We start from the raw sequence: 18535 nt of genomic DNA on the forward strand, positions 1-18535 counted from the left end.
TATCAGTGTTTAAAGCACTAAAAATCATGATCATTCAGGATCATCAACAGTGGGCAACAAAACCAGTACCAAAGTGCTGAGGGAACAGAACAGTAATTAGAGTCAGAACTGACGGTCAGAATTTTGGATGAGGGGAAACAAAGTCATAATACAAATGATGACCATTTAAGGATTCAAGCCTGCTGGTAAAAACTGCAGCAAGGTGGGGCTCAGATGGCAAATAAAGGATGAGTGCAAAAAGCTGTGCCTTGCAGCAGAAATGACACCAGGAATTTCAGATTCATTGAGACACAGATGCCACCAAGGAAGCCCTTTGGAATGCTTTAATGTGTCTTCTACAGCTTAATTATAACAACAGATGAAGTACTCATATTGTTTTACAAGTGAAATCAGCAAGATTCAAAATGGAGCTCAATACTGGGTTTGCTAACTTCACAGAAAGACTATTTTCCAAGGCTATGATTTTAAATATAAGATACAAGCAGCAGAGGTTAAACTTTCATCACCTGTGCATTTCTTGGTAGAGGATCATTGAGTCAGTTTCAGATGGAGCAAACCAGAAAGTGTCCACAGTCTTCAAAAAAATTAGGCATGAGGAAAAATATCAGCAGAACTTTGGACAACATACATAATTGTAGATGGCATTCAACATTTCTTGACTTCAATCAGATGGAGCACCTCTCCAATGCTACATAACTTGTACTGAGAAATAGAAGTGCGCTGAAGTCAGAACAGAGTTGTCAAGCACAGCAGGTGCACACAGGGGACGGCAGAAATTTTATTTGTACTAAATATCTGGTCTGCCAAAAGCCTTACTTAAAATACAAATAACCATCTAGGCCAGTAATGAAGTTGTCAGGCTCCCCTGGAGTTGGCAAAGGAGATGCTAGTGTTCCCAAGAGCCAGTCAGGACTATGTTACTGCTCACTGAACAGCCAGGGCAAGAGGTGTTACCAGAAAAGTCACAGATCGGTGTCTCACTGAACTGCTTCTTAGGAAGTAACTGCAAATCCAGAAGAGGGAAGAACACTACCTTTCTTCTATAAATGTTGTACAGCCTAGAGAGCAGAAAAAAGCTTCCATAAAATCCCCGAAAAAGACAAAGAGATGAAGAGAAGGGGGGGAAAAAGCAATTTGCATTGGGGAAATCTCACTATTTTTATCAATCAGTATTTTTATTAATCAGTATTTTGTTCCAACTGGACTATCTCATTCATCGGCTCATGTGCCCTTTCATAGACTTCCCCATGGACTCAGAGGCCACTGGTCCCTGCTAAAAAAGCAGCTGAGGAGGTAGGGAGGCTGTGTGCGTTTTAAAAATGTGATTTAAAACGGTGGCCTGAATCCAAGTAAGCCTGTACCACTCTCCCTACTCTGTTATCTAGAGAGCAATGGCACAGAAAGATCAGTTTTAAACTTAGTCTCCATAGCTCCTTTGTCGCAGCCATATTAAAAAGGCAGATTCCTGAGGGGTTTTTTCTGAATCAGAAAGAAAAAAAAAGTAAAGGTTGTATCCAGTCTTTTTCAGACCTCTTTACAAAACATTCTAACCACCCATACAAATTAAACTCAGAATTGCCTAGAAGCATTTCATCCTTTGTGTTCATAAACTAGCAATCTTGACCTCCAGATTTTAATTTACTTTACTGAAATATTTATTTCCTTCAATAAATGAAGCATTCCAGATTTGACTCTCTTTGCAACAAAGATTAGCCAGAGACCATGACCATCAATGTACCAATTTTATTTACTGCAATCTCTTTATATAAACCATGAAGGTATAAAGCTGACTACCGGGAGAGTAACAGAAGGTATTAGCAAACTCATTTCTAAAGCTTCAGTTTATCAAGTTAATGATTAATGAATTTATTAAAACAGAGATGAAAGTCCAGGAGCAAAGTTCCAAAGTAAGACAGACTGATTTTATTTGTTCTTAATCCAGTCTCTCATTCAAAAATAACAGTACCTATTACTGTGACCAGAAGCTTTTTAATACCTTGCATAGGATTGCTAAGAGTAAAGCCAGCAAAAGTAATGATTGACTCCTGGAAACAGCTGTTCATAAAATAGAGTCCTTTGCATAAAAGGCTAGGTGTGGCCAAGGAGAAAACAAGAAGCATCTGCACCAAAGCCACTGCTCTGTTGTCATTCAGTACATAACAGAGCACAGAGTGGGGATATCAGCCACCTCACTGTGGCACACTGGGATTGTTTTACTGCACGCCTAAATAATTTTATGAATCACGAGAAAAAGATCACCCTCTTGCGTAAACTCTTCCAAAAAACCTATCTATAATTGTCTTCCAATGCTTCTCCCATTTGCCATGTACAGAGTCACCTCAGTCCTTTTGCTGGACTTCACCGACTGTGGTATTTCAGACTTGCCCCCCTGAGCAGTGGGATCAGGACAAGGAGGAAAAGCAGGATTTGCAAATGGCATTATAAAACAAGCATGCAAAAGGGCTGAACCATCCTAGTTTTAAAACAAGGTTTTCAAGTTGATAGGTGCCATTAAGGAGGACAGGATGCAGTGCTCAGATGTCACTCATCCGTATGGTCTCCTGTCAATGACCTTTGCAAAGGGCAAATCAATACTAAGCAGATACTGTATCTACTACTTCTAACTGTGTAGGAAAGGTCAACTCATTTTCATGTATGTATCAGTTCCAACACTACTGTTTTCAGACACAGAACTGCTTAAACCTGGGAATCAATAAAAAATTCTTATCTCGCACGTAGCAGCATTTCAAAATATGTGATAACTTAAAAAACAAGACTTGGAATGAAAACATTTCATAAGCAAAGTATGATGTGTATAGAAGGAATGTAAAGCTTTACCTTGCTATCATGAAATGTTCTCTACAAATAAATGCAAATGAAATTATAAACAGCATTTATGGGACTGCTTCCTTAGCAAAATTTAGTACCACCTGTATGTTTTACCACAGAAAAAATATATTTTTAAAATACTAAGACATTTACAGTCATTTTATGCATGCCTGCTGCACCTTTTTTTGTTTGTATGACAGGCCACAGAGATTATTCTCCTCTTATAGTTCACTTAGATGGCATATTTTGAGAGGAGCCTTTATAAAAATGCATGTTTTGGTTCTATATTTAAACTTGATCCCATTTAGCTCAATGTCCAATCCTTTTAGCTTCAGCAACAAAATTCTGTAATACACATATTGCCGCAATCTAGGAGATGCTTGGTACTGAAATCACAGATGAAATTTCTGGCCTTTTGAAATATTTATTTGAATTCCTGAAGTAGGATTCAGTTTAACATACCACAGTACCTGAAAGTTCAAGGATGAACATCAAAAGCCTATTACAACAACACTGTGTTTAAATGAAAAAGTATCCTGTTGTATATTTTAAACACACTAGAAACTTCAAACAACACTAAAACTTCAGTCTGGCTCTGGTCAGAAGACACGGCTGCACTATTTGATATTGCAAGGGTAAGATCCACAAGGACAGTGTTTTAAAATATTCAGAAAGATAGTATTTTTAAATGCTTGTATATGGGAAAAGGGTTATTTAATACTCAATGTAATGAATTTCCTAGTTGCATTAACTGCAACATCATAAGGAGATACTGTACTCCTGTTCTTTAGCTGTATTTAAGTGGAGCAATGGCACTTCCATACATCCATAAGCAAAGTCATAAAAAGGATCTATAATCTTTTGATGCATACATTTAATACATTTTGGTAAGGTTTATTACAGTTCTTGCTTCCTCTTCTCAGCATCACTCATGGTTAATGTGGAGATATGCACAATGTTAAAAATCACTCAGCAGTTCCACTTCAAGAAAAGAGAAGCAATGTTTTTAAGAATAAAACAGCTATTTCTACTCTTATTGCACTTGAGTTGGTCAAGAGGTAAGCCATCTTATTATAATTTTGTAAATCTTAGAAAACATCCACTGACTCAATTATTTAATTATTTGTTTTCTTGCAAATCCACATTCTAAGAGTGGTTTCTCTCTGTCAAGCAGATATGAAGGTAAAACCAAATCATTCAGCTTTGTACCATGAAACAGTGTACACTGCCAGATTAGGAAAGTCTATTCTGATGCTGCTATTAGCAATGTTGACAAATATAAACCTGAAATTAAGTTTTGTGTTTATTTTTAAATAGTTGGTTGTGCCATGCCATTGAAAAATCAAACCAAAAAACTAAAAGAAACCCCCCCAAAATAAAATTATATTTTCTTCGGGTCAAACACTGAAAAAAGAGGTATACTTCTGACTGCAGCCATGTGCCAAAATCAGAATTACATGCAAGCAACTAATTTTAAGATTTCTGAAATTACCCGCTGAATTATTTTTTCACAGAGGAAATACAGTCTATGCACTGTAACGCAGGACAGAGCTGCCTGTCTCCCTGTATTGTAACATTTCATATTTTGATTAGCTGCAATGGCATAGAAGTATAGATTTTTAATATACTTTTATTGCCTTTTAGATAGCTGACTTACTGACAGTGCTTTTAGGGCATTTTCTTCCTCAATTTTTATGACTACGCCTTTTTGATGACTATGCTTTTTAAATTTTTATTGGGGAATAATGGCTGAATTTTTATAGGGACCGATGACAAATTCTATTAGGTACGATACTGAAAATGTTCATTTAGATGCAGAGGGAATTTAAAAAAAAAATCAAAACAAACAAAAAACCACCCAACAAAACCACTAGTATGTTCTTGTCAACTCCCATACTGCTCTTAAAAAAGTCATAAAGTAGGATCCAAAATAATACAAGCTGAGGATGTAAGCTCTTTTAAAGTAATCTAGGTTTCTTACAAGGTGAAAGTCTATTTCCTTACTCACTAACGACAAAGAGCAGAGAGTACAATAGCAATTATTCTAGAAACAGTTACACTTCCTACTGTGCCTTGATAAGCAGAACGATGAAACAGCAACGTTGCAATAACACTGAGAGTAAATGGAAATCAGAATGCTAACACTGCATATGAGCACACAGGTCTGCTCAAAAGACTCTGAAGGGCTGTAGGTATTGCTCTATCCGGCTATAAGTGGCTGCTTTTGAAAACAGCTATTCCTTGTAGGTAGTCTCTTCCATTTCCATTTGGCTATAGGTTGTCATCCTGCACAGCAATAAGAGACGGTTGTAGAAAAAGTAAAAATAAATGCTTTCTCCAGAAAGCTGGTGGTGGGGAGGAGTGAACAGGTAGTAGCCAGCAGCAGCAAGCAGCTAGAAATCTTGTGTTTTTTACACCCTCATAAAAATGCAGTCAGAGAAAAAGGAACAAAAAGGTGTAAAACAGATTTTCTTCATTACAACTATGAACACGACAATGCTATTGTGCTTTGGAGAAATATTTGCTTTCAAGGAAGATGATAAAAAAGACGAATCCATGACGCTTATTTCCTTACACTAAGAGTGCCATTAAAAGCAGGCAAATAAACTTAAAGCATACATATTCTTCCATAAAGACATATTTTATAAAATAGCAAGAATTACCTGAAAAAAAACCTCTGAAATAAATAAACAAGTACCTAAGTTGTATATTTTTTCATGGTGTAAAATAATGGCAGGAAGTGTACTTCAGCACACTCCATCCTGAACTTTAAGGAGAATACCTTATTTAGAGAATCAGTTCATTTTCTTACTTGTACCCAGAAGCCCCAAATTCAATTTTACCTCTTCTTTTTGTTTTTGCTCTTAACAGTTTTACTAAAACTACTTTCAAAGGTATTCTATTACTCCAGCAAAAGTAAGTACCCGCTGTAAAACAATGTACACATTTCCATAAGCCTTTTATAAATTCTGAAAAGCCATTATGCCTTATTTAATTTTATTTGAATTTTAACCGTTTCCTGGTACCTAGTCCCACCTTACTATCTTACCATACCATCTTACTAATAATCACTTTTTAGATTCCAACTTCTATATCTTAATTAAAACTGTGGATTTGTATTACAGCACTGAGCTAACTACAGGACTTTGAGAATTGGGGCATCTGGGAGAAAAAGAACTGATATGGTCCAACACTTGATTGTCCAAACACCTTGTGTTTTAAAAGTGAGGTGTTTTCTTTAGGCATGACAGATGACCCTCAGAAAATGGCATCACATCACACAGGCCTAATAAAAATGAAAACTATGAAGGGCATTATACAAGATCTGAAAGAAAGATTATTCTACCTGTATCGGACATGCTCGATTGTGTCATATGTCAGCTTGCTGCTGATATTCTGACTATGAGGGTTGCCTAGGAGACAACAGAGATACAGAAGTTAATCATTATTCACAATTTTGCTATTAAATTTCTCTTTAATGAAAATATTACACCAAGCCAGCCCAAGAGGTGACAAAGAAAGATTCAATGTATACTTCATAGCAATGCTCTGAAGCTCCTTAGTTAGTCAAGAGAAGGGACATATAACAAGCTAAAGCAATTATGACAGATCTGGAAACTTCAGCTGGAACTCTTTTTAGGCAGTTATTCCAACAAGGAAATGCAACTGCATATGCACAAACATACTAGGAAAAACTACAGACAGAATGTACATTCATAAATGTATTTGTGCAGTAGTTAAGAAGCAAGAGACAGCATCTAGAAACAACAGGCATTAATGATGGAACACCTGGATTAACCCTGGCGGTTTTAGTGTCTGAAATTCACATAATTCATTAAAATATAAATTTTATTGCAAAATTAGTAGCCACCTTAGACCAGCTCAGCACAAGCATGTATTAGCAAATAAGACAGCACATAAGGAGGGCATGAATTGACAAAAAATTTGAGAAAAAAATTCTTGAGCAAAAAAGATTACAGTAATATCCACCCAGGCACAGAACACTTTCATATTAGTAAGTACCCAAAGATTAAGCCAAAAGAGTTTGGAAAGAGTGTAAGAAAAAAACTGCTATACAAATACAGTTTTTGCAGTAGGCTCAAACATAAGTTACTCTATTTTTAAAATTTAAAAATCACCCTGCTGAAAGCCATTGAGAGAACGTGTTGAAATTAATAAATTTCAAGCTCAAACCAAAAAACTAATACTTGCACTTTTCATGTCTGATATTGCATTTCTGTAATTTCCAATTCAAATATTCTCAATTTAGAAGTGAGAATATCTCTTTCTTATATTACTTTCCCTCACTGACACATGCAACAGTTAAACTACAGTTCTTTCGGCCTGTGGATTACCACCAAGAAAATAAAAAAAGCTGCAAGTCAAACTCCCCTTTCAGTCACATCTGTGTTTGTTAAATTAACTCTTTTTATACAACAGTTGCTGTCCTCAGAGTACGAGATGTAATTTAAAAAAAAAGAGAATTGACCATACTAAAGCTCTCGTCATCATTTTAGATGAAAGCACTAATGAAAAAGATAAATTTGTTCTCCTATAGCATTATAGGTACTATGCAAATCTGCTCCAAACTGGCAGCACTACTATTTCTACTCACAAGCACTCAATTGATTCACAAATCATATTTTTTCTCTGCCACAGATGGTACTTATTATAAGGGTTGAGCCCAATGTTGCTTGAAATAACTAAGATCAGAGCATACATTTCACTTTACAATGTCTGTTGTGAGAAAACATTAATTTTAATATCACTGACATGCACTTCAATAGGAGATCTTAAATGTAATCAACATATTTTGTTACAAGAGAAAAAAAAAACTTCTATGCCTATCAAGAATAACATTATTTTGCAGTGGAACTTAATTCCATGCTTTGGATCCTGGCCTTGCCAGCATTCAGGAAAAAAAAATAAGGGAAAATGGCACATACAATGGTACATGGAAAATTAGACTACCCAAAACTCTGACGTGGCTTGCCCAGTTAGTAAGCACAAGTGTGCCAGTGCTAGAGTGAACAGTTTTCTTGTAAAGCAGTGATACCTAGTTCCCAAGTGAGGAATTCCTTTGTTCTGTGTATCAGGGAGCATAAGAAAGACACAAAGCTAGCAGAAAGGACACATGACGACAGATAGTAAAACACAATAAGAAATTTTGATTACTTCAGTGGGACTACTCACAGCATAACACTGTACAGTATATTTTTTTCTGTTTGAGCATGACTCACTTCAATGTAAAGTGTCTCACACAGTAACAATATTTCCTAAACGATGGATGCTGCTGCCTTTGTATAAAATCACTCTCACTTATCTTGGCTAGATAATAATATTAGAAAGAAACAAAAGGTTTAGGTAGAGGATTTGGGGATGAAGTGCTTACAGGTGGTGCTGAAGTGGCCTCATTCACAGCTGTAATAGCTAAATCTCCACCCAGATATAGCATAATTTTGTAGATATTTTTACTCACATTCTTATGGGCAAGATTGCTTTGGCAGTACACATCCTTTTTCTGAGTATGCACCAAAGTCCAATAGTCCAAGAGAGGTATAGCACCTATTCCCTGCCTAAATTCACTTGGGATCTTCTGAGTTAGGCTTTCTTCTAAATAAAATATTTATACTGAGTCCTTATAAGCTCCCTGTGATTACTCTCATTGAGAAGGATGGTGGTTCTAGATTTTGGTCATTGCATAAGAAACTGGTTTTGCATTTTGTGTGGAAAAAACATAAAGATAGAACAAAAAATGCTTATAGCTACACTGTATTTCTTTATTCCAAGCATGGTGCCCTAACTCTGAGGCAACAGATTTCCCTTTGATTTCTCTTCTTCACCAACACCAACACATCCTTGGTCACCAAAGAATGAAATTACACAGAGGGCCTATGCCTCCTTTGTAAAATCACTCATCTTCCAACTACTCTATTGCAGTGTTAAAATACCTGCAGAAGGTCTCTGCCAAGAGGCAGAGTTTTAAACTATTTAGATGGAAATTTGAGAAGATTAACGGGAACAGTGTTTTGCACTTACCATAAACGTTGTTTCGGAGGTCATCAGTAAAAGCTTTAAGTAGACTCTCTGGGAAGAGTGCTGAACCAGCATGGTCAAGGTAAGTAATCCCTAAAATACAAACAAAATTACTAGAATCAGTTTTTAAAATATTAAAGTCCATTTTCTCCCCCAGACTACATTCTGAAGTGTATCATTCAAACACCCCTTTTCATTCATTAGCAGAAAAAAAAATAAAATAAGGATGAAACAAGAGAAACCAAACATTTTGATTATCTGTGCATATTTTTTTAATTAAAAGCAAAAAGGTCCTTCCTTTCATGTTCAGATTTCCTTCAGAAGGGAAATATCTTTTTGTTCGGCCTGTACAAGACTGAGCAAGCTGGTGTCTTCAGTCACAGTACCTTCCTACTCCTATGCACTACTTACTATGAAAACTACTATTACCACAAAGATAGTAATTATTATTAATAGCAACAGCAATAGTAGTATTGTCCCTATGCTGGCAGGTGAATCAATTCTCTCAAGAACTGACAAAGCCTAAATTATGCCTGAAGCCCAAAGACAGGACTAGTATAACTTTTAATGTATTTAAATATGTCTCACCACTCTGCTGCACTTAACATTCAATTCATTTTTAAAATCTCCTTTTATATTATAAAGATATTTCAAAACTTTTAAATAAATGCTTATTGGAAATGAAGGTTTTTTCATGTTTAGCCATTTTAGATTTCTTAATCTTTAGCAATTATTCTTCCATTTCTCCAGTGCATTTCATGCCCTTTATTAGTTTTTTCATTTCACTTACCTTAAGTATTTCAACCTATTTCAAATTCTAATAATGATGAATATGATTAAGATTAGAATTTATTAAGTATTTTAAAGGTCTTCACTTTCCACAGGGATTTAAAACTGAGTTAAGCTTTAAAGGAGAAACCTTGACACTTGGAAATACATATTATTATATATTATGTTACTGTAGCAGTGATTCAGTGGGTAAGCTGTGAGGCAGTGCTAATGATAAAACCAATGCAGACACCCATCTTTATTTTTAAGAGTCCTCTCCTGCCTTAAGATTTCCCCACTTAGAGTGCCTAGCAAAAGCAGAATTTCTAATGATGGCTTGAAGTCAACTGAGTGTTTTTGAGGTGCTTCCAAGGATGGAGTGTGGGTCAATTTTTTAGCTGTACAGGCTTTTTAGGGTTTTGGGGGGTTTTTATCCTGGAAAGTCTCTCCCAAACGCTGTGCAACAGCACAAACACGAATACAGTAGGTCAAAATGCATATAGGCGTCCGTCTTGCTCAATTTCTGACAGCTGCTCAGCTCACCACTGAAATGCAGGGGCTTTGGAGAGAGAGAGGCACGCTGCCTTACAGTAGGACACAACCAGGCCCTTCCCAGCACTGCGGCATGGCTTCGGCCAGCTAAATGACAGCAGCTTTCCCTCCAGCAGGCCACACGCTCACCATAGCCATCCCAGGACCTGCAGCTTGGCACCAAAAGCCTCTGCCTTGAGCTGGGGCTGAAGTGTGGAGCAACAGCCACAACCACCAACACCAGGTCTTGTGGTCAGGGCAATAAACAGCCCACGGTCACTGGCTACAGCTGCGAGAGCTGGGAAAGGTAGGACTAGAGCTAAGAACAGGAAGAGGCAGCCCTGAGCCAGACACCAGGGGAAGGACTGCTGTCCTGGAGGTGACATCTTGGCCAACACTCTCCCAACAAAGCCCACACAGAGGTGCCATTTGGCTCATTAGCTTTCATGGGCACCAGGAGCACCGACAAGAGATGCTCTTCTGGGTGCAGAGAGCTGCTGTCTTTGGACCCTTCCAGCCCTAAAGAGGGTGACAGCACTGAAGTGATTACACAACCGTACAGCACAAGGAAACCACTTCAGGCAACCACCTGAGGTTCCTCAAACCATCCACTGACACAAGAATGCGTGCTTCCCATCCTGACCAACACTCCTGTGAGGCAATGTGGACTAAAAGATCTCTAGGTAAAGGCCCCGTAAGCGGTTTTTCAAATCTGATTCCTTACATGGCTCATGATGAAGAATAATACTGTGGTTCTGTGAAATGGAAGTAAAAAAAAAAAACAGGCAGTGATTTTTAAATTCCTCCTCTGGGTATAATGCTTTGGAAATCTGTGAGGAAATTTGGCTGAGGAAGGAAAAATTACTAATTCTTAAACTTTTATTTTGTGTTAAATGCTGCTGTTTAATTGAAAACAGAGAACAGCATTTAATACTCTCTCTCCACTACCCAAAAATTAAATGGGATCTTTCATCATTTGAGACTGCACTGAAACAAATATCTTCATTGCTATTGCACTTTTATGATGTATTTTTTCCTTGCTGTCTTATTTCAACAAAATTGTATTTTTAAAGGAAAGAAAAAAAAAGTGGCATGTGTATAACACCACCAAAAAGCATATTAATAACTTTCATTGTGCTTTTCCCCTGGTTTAATAACATTTGCTATTTTATCTTTATTGAATGCACATTAACCAAAGAAATTTGTCACTATACAGAGAATAATACAGTTCCCCCTTTCACTCTGGTATTTAGTATAAAGGCTGTCAGCACTATGAAATTATACTGTTTACAGGAAGTAATAGGAGAAAGAAAATATAATATGATCAACCAAAAGAAAATTACAATGCAATATCCATCAGGACATGGTTTCATTGCTCAGGGAAAAAGTACAATTAACTTTTAGTTTAATTTACATACTATTATGTTTGGATTGTGTAACTGACTTCACTGATCTAATAATATACCAACTATTTGATAAAATCATATTTCAGAAGTAGGTTTTTTTTCTAAAAGAGTATTGAAAACCATTCAATGTGTTGGCATTAGTTATGGAAAGTTATTCAGCCAGAGTATTGGTTCAAAAGCTGCAATATTGATATGCTAATATCCTTGCAGATTAATTTTACACGGGGAACTATTTGGGTACCAACACAGGCCAGTCTGCCCTGCTGAAGAAAGTCCCAGCCCAGCTCTCTGATCTTCTTATGTGCTACAAATCACTCTTAACAAAGCATTCACCATGTCCAAATGCCTACCTTGGCTCCTTGTAAAACTTCATGAGTGCACATGTACCTACAGCCTCAGAAACGCCAGGGGACCATTCAGTTTAACTGAAGATTTCTATCTCTTAAATGAAAAAAGATAATTTAATTCGGAGCTTTTCAACATTAAAGTTTAAGACCAAGTGACAACACTCAACTGCACAAAGTCTGACAATGTGCAAAACATACAAGGCAAAAAGAAACTACTAGATTAATCCTTGGGAGCCAAAATATCTGCTTCTGACAAAAGCATACTTTCCTAAAATGTGACTCCACCTGACTTAGAAGAAATTTAAAGACATCATTTGATGTCTTTAGATGTAGAACAAGGCAGTTACATCTTCACTAAATCTCTTAGAAACTACTAAGCTATGTATATTTCTACCACCCAGAGGATGGTCTAGAGGGGAAGGAGCACGAGAGACCATGGAGGCACCCCCTAAAATGGCCTGGTGGCACATGGAGACTAAGCTTTCTCCTTCACAACCCTTGTTGAGTGACCCAGTTCCTATCTGGTTTAATTATTACTACCTTGGTATTATGTAATTTGTTCTTTTAATCCTTGAAATTGTTCTTGGTGTTACACATTTCTGAACTTTGACCATCACTTCCAAAAATAACCAATTTACCTATATACCATGTGACTGCTCTATGTTCACCTCCTTTACCTTTTGTTATCCTGTGATTCTACCACAGTCACCAAAACAAGCCAACCTGCTCTGTGGCTTCACAGATTATTTCTCACAGCCCTGAAACATAAAAATTCCTGCACTCCAACTGATTACAGGCTGCCAGTTATATCGCCAAAAGTCTCATAATGAAGAATGAAATGTGTAGTTACAAGGCAGCAACTCTACAGAGTCATGAATTTTGATTGGTGGATATAATTGCAATTCAGTAGTATTATCTACACAATATTACTTGGGAAGTAATGCCCTGGGGAGACAGTATATATCTTAAGTACAGCAATATTAACAAAACCAGTATGAAATAGATTATATGAAAACAAGCTGAAGGTAGAATAAAGCATTATCTGTCAAAAGATAAAGATGAGATTTTCATACATGAAAACAAAAGGAGAAAAAAACAAAAGACAAAATAGGGTGGAGAGGGCTCTACAGAGGTCCTAGACAAGTATGATATAATTTGGATACAGTGACATTTTAACAGGTAATTTCACATCAGCTACCTCAGATTCATGGAATCATAGGATGGCCTGGGCTGGAAGGGACCTGAAAGATCATCTAGTTCCCACCCCCCTGCCATGGGCAGGAACACCTGTCACTAGACCAGGTTTCTCAAAGTCCCATCCAACCTGTCCTTGAACACTTCCAGGGATGGGGTATCCACAACATCTCTGGATTCCAGTGCCTCACCACCCTCACAGTAAAGAATTTCTTCCTAATATCTAGTGTAAACTTATTCTCTTCCAGTTTGCAGCCATTCCCCCTTGTCCTGTAAAAAGTCCCTCTCCATCTTTCTTGTAAGCTCCCTTCAGGTACCAGAAGGCCATAATTTGGTCACCCTGAAGCCTTCTCTTTTCCAGGCAGAACAAACCTAATTCTCTCAGCCTTTCCTCATAGGAGAGGTGTTCCATCCCTCTGATAATCTTGGTGGCCCTCCTCTGGACTCACTCCAACAGATCAGTGTCTTTTCTTTGCTGAGGACTCTAGAGCTGGATGCAGCATCCCAGGTGGGGTCTCAGAGAGTGGAGTAAAGAGGCAGAATTACCCTCAACCTGCTGGCCATGCTGCTTTTGATGAAGCCCAGGATATGGTTGGCTTTCTGAGCTGTGAGTGCACATTGCTGGCTCATGTTGAGCCTCCAGGTTATTAATCCAAGTCTGATACTCTTTAGAGCCAACTCCCTCTTTCCAGTGACTGCATAAGAACTTAGCTCCCCCAAAGGATGCTCCTAAATTAAATGTCAAAAGTAGCTTTAACTATGTAATGTAATACATATAACCTTTATAAAAGTGCCTGAAATCTCACGATGACACAGGGCATGATATGTCCACACACTGTAAGGACAGATAGACAGTAAAAGATCTCATTATGCAAAACCATTAATTTAGTACATTAAAAGAAAAAAAAAAAAGAAAAAAATACCTCCTACTAATATAGCTTGAGATTTGCCTTTGCTGGATATTTTGTAGATTAAATGTTTAATGAATATTGCTACCTGTACCTTCAGTTTCTTTTTGGCATCAATTTACACAAAAACTATCAAAACCAGAGTATGTTTTCTCAATAAAAACATGCCTCTCACCTGAACAGTCATTTTCTGCTAGTCAAGGTAATGTTTTATTACCCTTGTTTAGGGCCGAGGAGCAATTCAAAAGACCGCAAAAGCATAGTGCCTGATGGACAAGGCCACAGATGCTCAAAGCCTGAATAGTTACCATGCAGTTAAAGAAGACACTGTTCCTCAGCATGATACGACTTAATTGCTACAGGCCTGGTGAAGTAATGCAGCAGTCAGCCTGTAGCCCTGGGCACATTCTGCTTTCTGCTGCCAGTCCACCGAGTTCATCAATTTCAGTAATCACAGCTTGAGCCGACTGTGAAATGCTGATCGGCACTGGGCTGAGACCAACCTGGATAATGGTACCGATATTCTAGGGGCTGCTAACCAGTTACTGAGTCCTGTGGAAAAAGGTGTTTAATTAATGTATGTTAGTGTTTGACTTGATGGACTCATTACAAAAAGCAAAGCATGAAATGTGCAATTACATTTATCTGTAATAAGTTCCCATTATTTTTTTCCACTTGCTATCGGCTTGCATTATTTGGTCTCATTGCATTATTACCTACAGCAAAGCAGGCAGAACATTAAAACCCTTCACAGTCAATACCGTACACCCTCTTCGCTTGCTGTACTCCTCAGCAGGGACTATAGCAACTCCACAAAAGCTATTTAGGTGGCTAAGATTATTCAGTGTCAGTATGCATACTATTCTGTGTACACGAGCCCCTACTTGCAGCTTTCCGTTTACAGCTTCCTGGTATTGAGGTAGATGTGAGCTCAAAAGAAAGTAAGGATTTCACATTTATTAAGAACTCACATCCAAGCCTCTGAAATGTATCTTTTACAGCTACGGAAAAAAATAAAATTACATGCCATCAAATTTCTTCATTTGCCAACTCCTGTGCTAAGTGGGACTGCAGTAAAGGGATCAATCAGCACCCACTTTCATCCATTTGGACTACCTGTAAGGCACTGCTTTATTCAGTGCATCACTGGGGCATGATTAAATATCAACTGCAGTCAGTGATGTTATTTCCAGAGACACCTTTAACAGGTTGTGTGAGACCAATTGAAGTCTTACTTGTGGGCATGAATCAGAGGTACCTCAGCTTCATGTGAATAACATACGGCAGCCTGCTGTCTTGCAGTCTTTGGATGAAATATAAATCACAAGTGATTCATATTTATGCAAGTCTTCAAACAACTGTAACTTGCTCAGACCGAAACCAGCTCTCACACCTCCCTAGCAAAGATATGACCATCTTTTAGTCTCTTTCTTTTTTCCCTTTCTCTCTGATGCAACTGATCAAATGAAAGAATAGTCAAAAGAGAACATATTCCCCATTCTTCTATTACTGGAAAATGCTTGCATTGATTTTGCTGAAAATTTCACAGAAACATAAACTTTTGTGTAGGCAAAAGGCAATTAGAATTCCCTCTAGAGATGAAAACACGATGGTAAAAAGCAATGTTTAAGGAGTCATAATAATAATTGTTTATAACAGTTGTCATTAGCTACATATTCTAGTAGCGTACACCCGCTCCTTTTTCCTTCCCATTCTTTCCATAAAACAGATCCAGACTTTCAACAACATGCCAAGATGTTTGAAACTGTCTTTTCTAGTCAGTTCTACTTCTTGCTCTGTGACCTGAAATAATGAGCTTCGTATAAAATCTAGGACAAAATAATGACTCTAAATATTCTCTCCAAAATATATCAAATTAAATTGTGTAGGGATATATAGAAAGCCTTTTAAATTATTTTATGAGTTTCCAGAAACACAGAAGACAAACTAAGTTCAAAACAGCAGAAATAAAAAAAGTAACCCTTTTCTTCACCCTTTTCCCTTAAATATCATTTCATTACATAGAAATAATTCACTATGAGCCTCTGGTAGCTAGAGCCTTGGGGTGAACTTGCAACCATAGCAATAATTAAACACCCACATGAGAACTGGTACACACAATGCATGTAAAATGACAGCGAAAATCAGTTATCCTCACTGTTGAGGCCCTACAGAAGTACTTCCCAGACATCATTCCTTCTCAGTGACAAGACCACGTTACTACCTTGTTTGGTGAATGCAACAGCACTTCACTCTGCTGCTTTTTCCGGTGAAGAGTTGAGGCTGATACTGCAAACCAGTAGTAAATTTATTCTCAAATAGAAGTTCTTCACACAAGGTTCCCCACAGACACTTTCAGCTCTTGATTTACTTATACCATCCAGCAAAAAGTCCATTGACAGAAACAGGTAATGAAGATCAATTTCAGGGATATAAGAATAAGGAAAACATAAGTTTGCCTTCAGCATAAATTTTATCTTTCGGGGATAAAACCCTGTAAACCAAATGACCACATTATCAAGAGGAACCGTGCATAAATTTGAAGAATGTGAAATGAAGAGTGGGAGGACTGTCAGTCAAAACCACCCTTTTGTAAGATGAGAGATCTGAGAAGATTCTCCTGGCCCTCAGTCAGTGGCAGTCCTTTGCTATACTACAGAACTACACTCATCAGCCAAGCTAATTCCATATGAAAAACAGGTAGGTTGCTAGTCTATATTGCTCAAACCAGAACAGTGACTCAGAATTGCATCTTCCTAGTAAGAAACTACATCTTAAACTCTAGACTGTGCTTTTCCATGATCAGTGTATTCTCATATCTCCCATGTCAGTGTTGTTTTGCTTTAATATCTATCTTCACCCACTCGGTTTCAACAAATATATCTCTGCTGGACAACCCCGTAATTCCTCTCCACCTGCACTGGCTAAAAATGTCATCTTCCTTTATTCTTAATGAATGATAATTCCAACAACCCATTTCAGTCCCAGCTGTAAGCCCTTTCTCTGGGAGCAACAGGGGATTGGAGAGAATGAGGTGGGGGAGAAGAACCCACATTCCAGAAGATGATCTCAGAATTTTGGAAAAATTCTGGAAAATTACTGGAAAAATACCTCCTTAGACAACCACATCCATATCTCTTGGCTTACACTCCTAACTGTTATTCCTGACATGATTTACACTCCTAACTGATTGCAGTGCAGTCAGAAAAAAAACATCATTATTAAACCAAGGAGAGGTTTAATGCTTGAAATGTCCCCATACAGTTCTTGACCAAGACCTCCTGTATCACCTTTTCACCAGTGAGAAATCACCAACATAAACTAAAATCACAAACAGGAGACAGCAACAATAGCACATAAAAATCTTAGGCATAGGAGTTTCAGTATTGCTGCTGAGTAACTACTTCATATTTAATACAAAGAATTTAATTTTAATAAGACAGAGAAATACAGAGATTTTATTACAGAGATAGTAAGTATGCATGAAAAACTACGTATAAGCTTTTCTTCTGCATATGTATTGGGTTAATCTAGACATTTTTCCATCATAAAATCTTTTGGCACCAATTCCCCACAAAGCAAGACAGTTTAACTTTTACTTTATAGTTCTTGATCCAAGTTTCACCTCAGGTGAGACTATTCAACCATAAGCAGACCAATCTAAATGGTAAGATTATACTCAACTGCTTTACCTGTACTGAAGTTCATTAGGTATACAGATGTCAATAACATAATTCATTAAATAAATTATTTCTTATTTAGGGACTTTTTAAAATAAGAATTATTTTTCAAATTTTTCCAGGATGACTGTAGCTTCCTGATACCTCCACAAAATAATAATACTTCAGCACAAAAAGCATCCCCTAATTGGAAAACAAAATTTTTCCCACTCAAAAAAAAAAAAAAAAAATCTAACAAACAGGTTTCTAGCAATAATTTAATAGGTATGCAATTATACACTGATATAAATGTTCTGTATTACCCTAATATACTTGGTCTAAATTAGTTTCTACAAGTTATTTTCCATTTATTAGGGGTCTTCCTGAGCATGGATTAAAATTCTTCAACAACCATTTTCAGGAACGTATTAGGAATGAAAAAGTACATTTATCAAAAAATACTGTTACAGGAAACCACGGTTTTTAAGTCTGAAACAGTATGACAACTGCAGAGACTTGTTATCTATTTCTGACAAAAATGCAAGCTTCCTAATGAGTAAGTCTGAATGCCGCAGTATGTGAGAGAAATCCTATCCAACACAGGCCTGCTTTAAATAGGAACAACAGCATGCAGCTTCCGGATACGCTATTTTTTTTAACTTCACTGATGTCCAGCTTGTTAAAGCTTTCTAAAAGAAAACCAAAAATCTCTTGAGCTGTTGACACAAACACATCATTTAGAACACATGACACAGCTTTTGGAAGCCTAGTTGTTACTTTGAATTTGACTTTGGACAGCAACAATCCACTGCTGGACACTGCCATAAAGCTGTTCAGAAGGAGGAATTTATGGCTCT

The 18535-nt window shown here is 37.3% G+C and overlaps 1 protein-coding gene across 3 annotated transcripts in view; it reads right to left on the minus strand.

The window, feature by feature from the left end:
* MOCOS (molybdenum cofactor sulfurase) overlaps positions 1 to 18535 on the minus strand; it is a 215894-nt gene that overhangs the window by 180093 nt on the left and 17266 nt on the right. For 2 of the 3 annotated variants that reach the window (XM_017814904.1, XM_017814903.1), the window contains exons 2-3: positions 8869 to 8958; positions 6176 to 6242 (exon numbers count right to left, since the gene is read on the minus strand). In XM_017814904.1, the coding sequence (XP_017670393.1) occupies positions 6176 to 6242; positions 8869 to 8958 (157 nt within the window). Of the gene's footprint in view, positions 1 to 506; positions 703 to 6175; positions 6243 to 8868; positions 8959 to 18535 lie in introns of those variants that run through there. The other variant, XM_017814905.1, reaches the window with a different exon arrangement.

The sequence above is a fragment of the Lepidothrix coronata genome, unplaced genomic scaffold (genome assembly GCF_001604755.1).
Source record: "Lepidothrix coronata isolate B3197 unplaced genomic scaffold, Lepidothrix_coronata-1.0 Scaffold47, whole genome shotgun sequence".
NCBI lineage: Eukaryota > Metazoa > Chordata > Aves > Passeriformes > Pipridae > Lepidothrix > Lepidothrix coronata.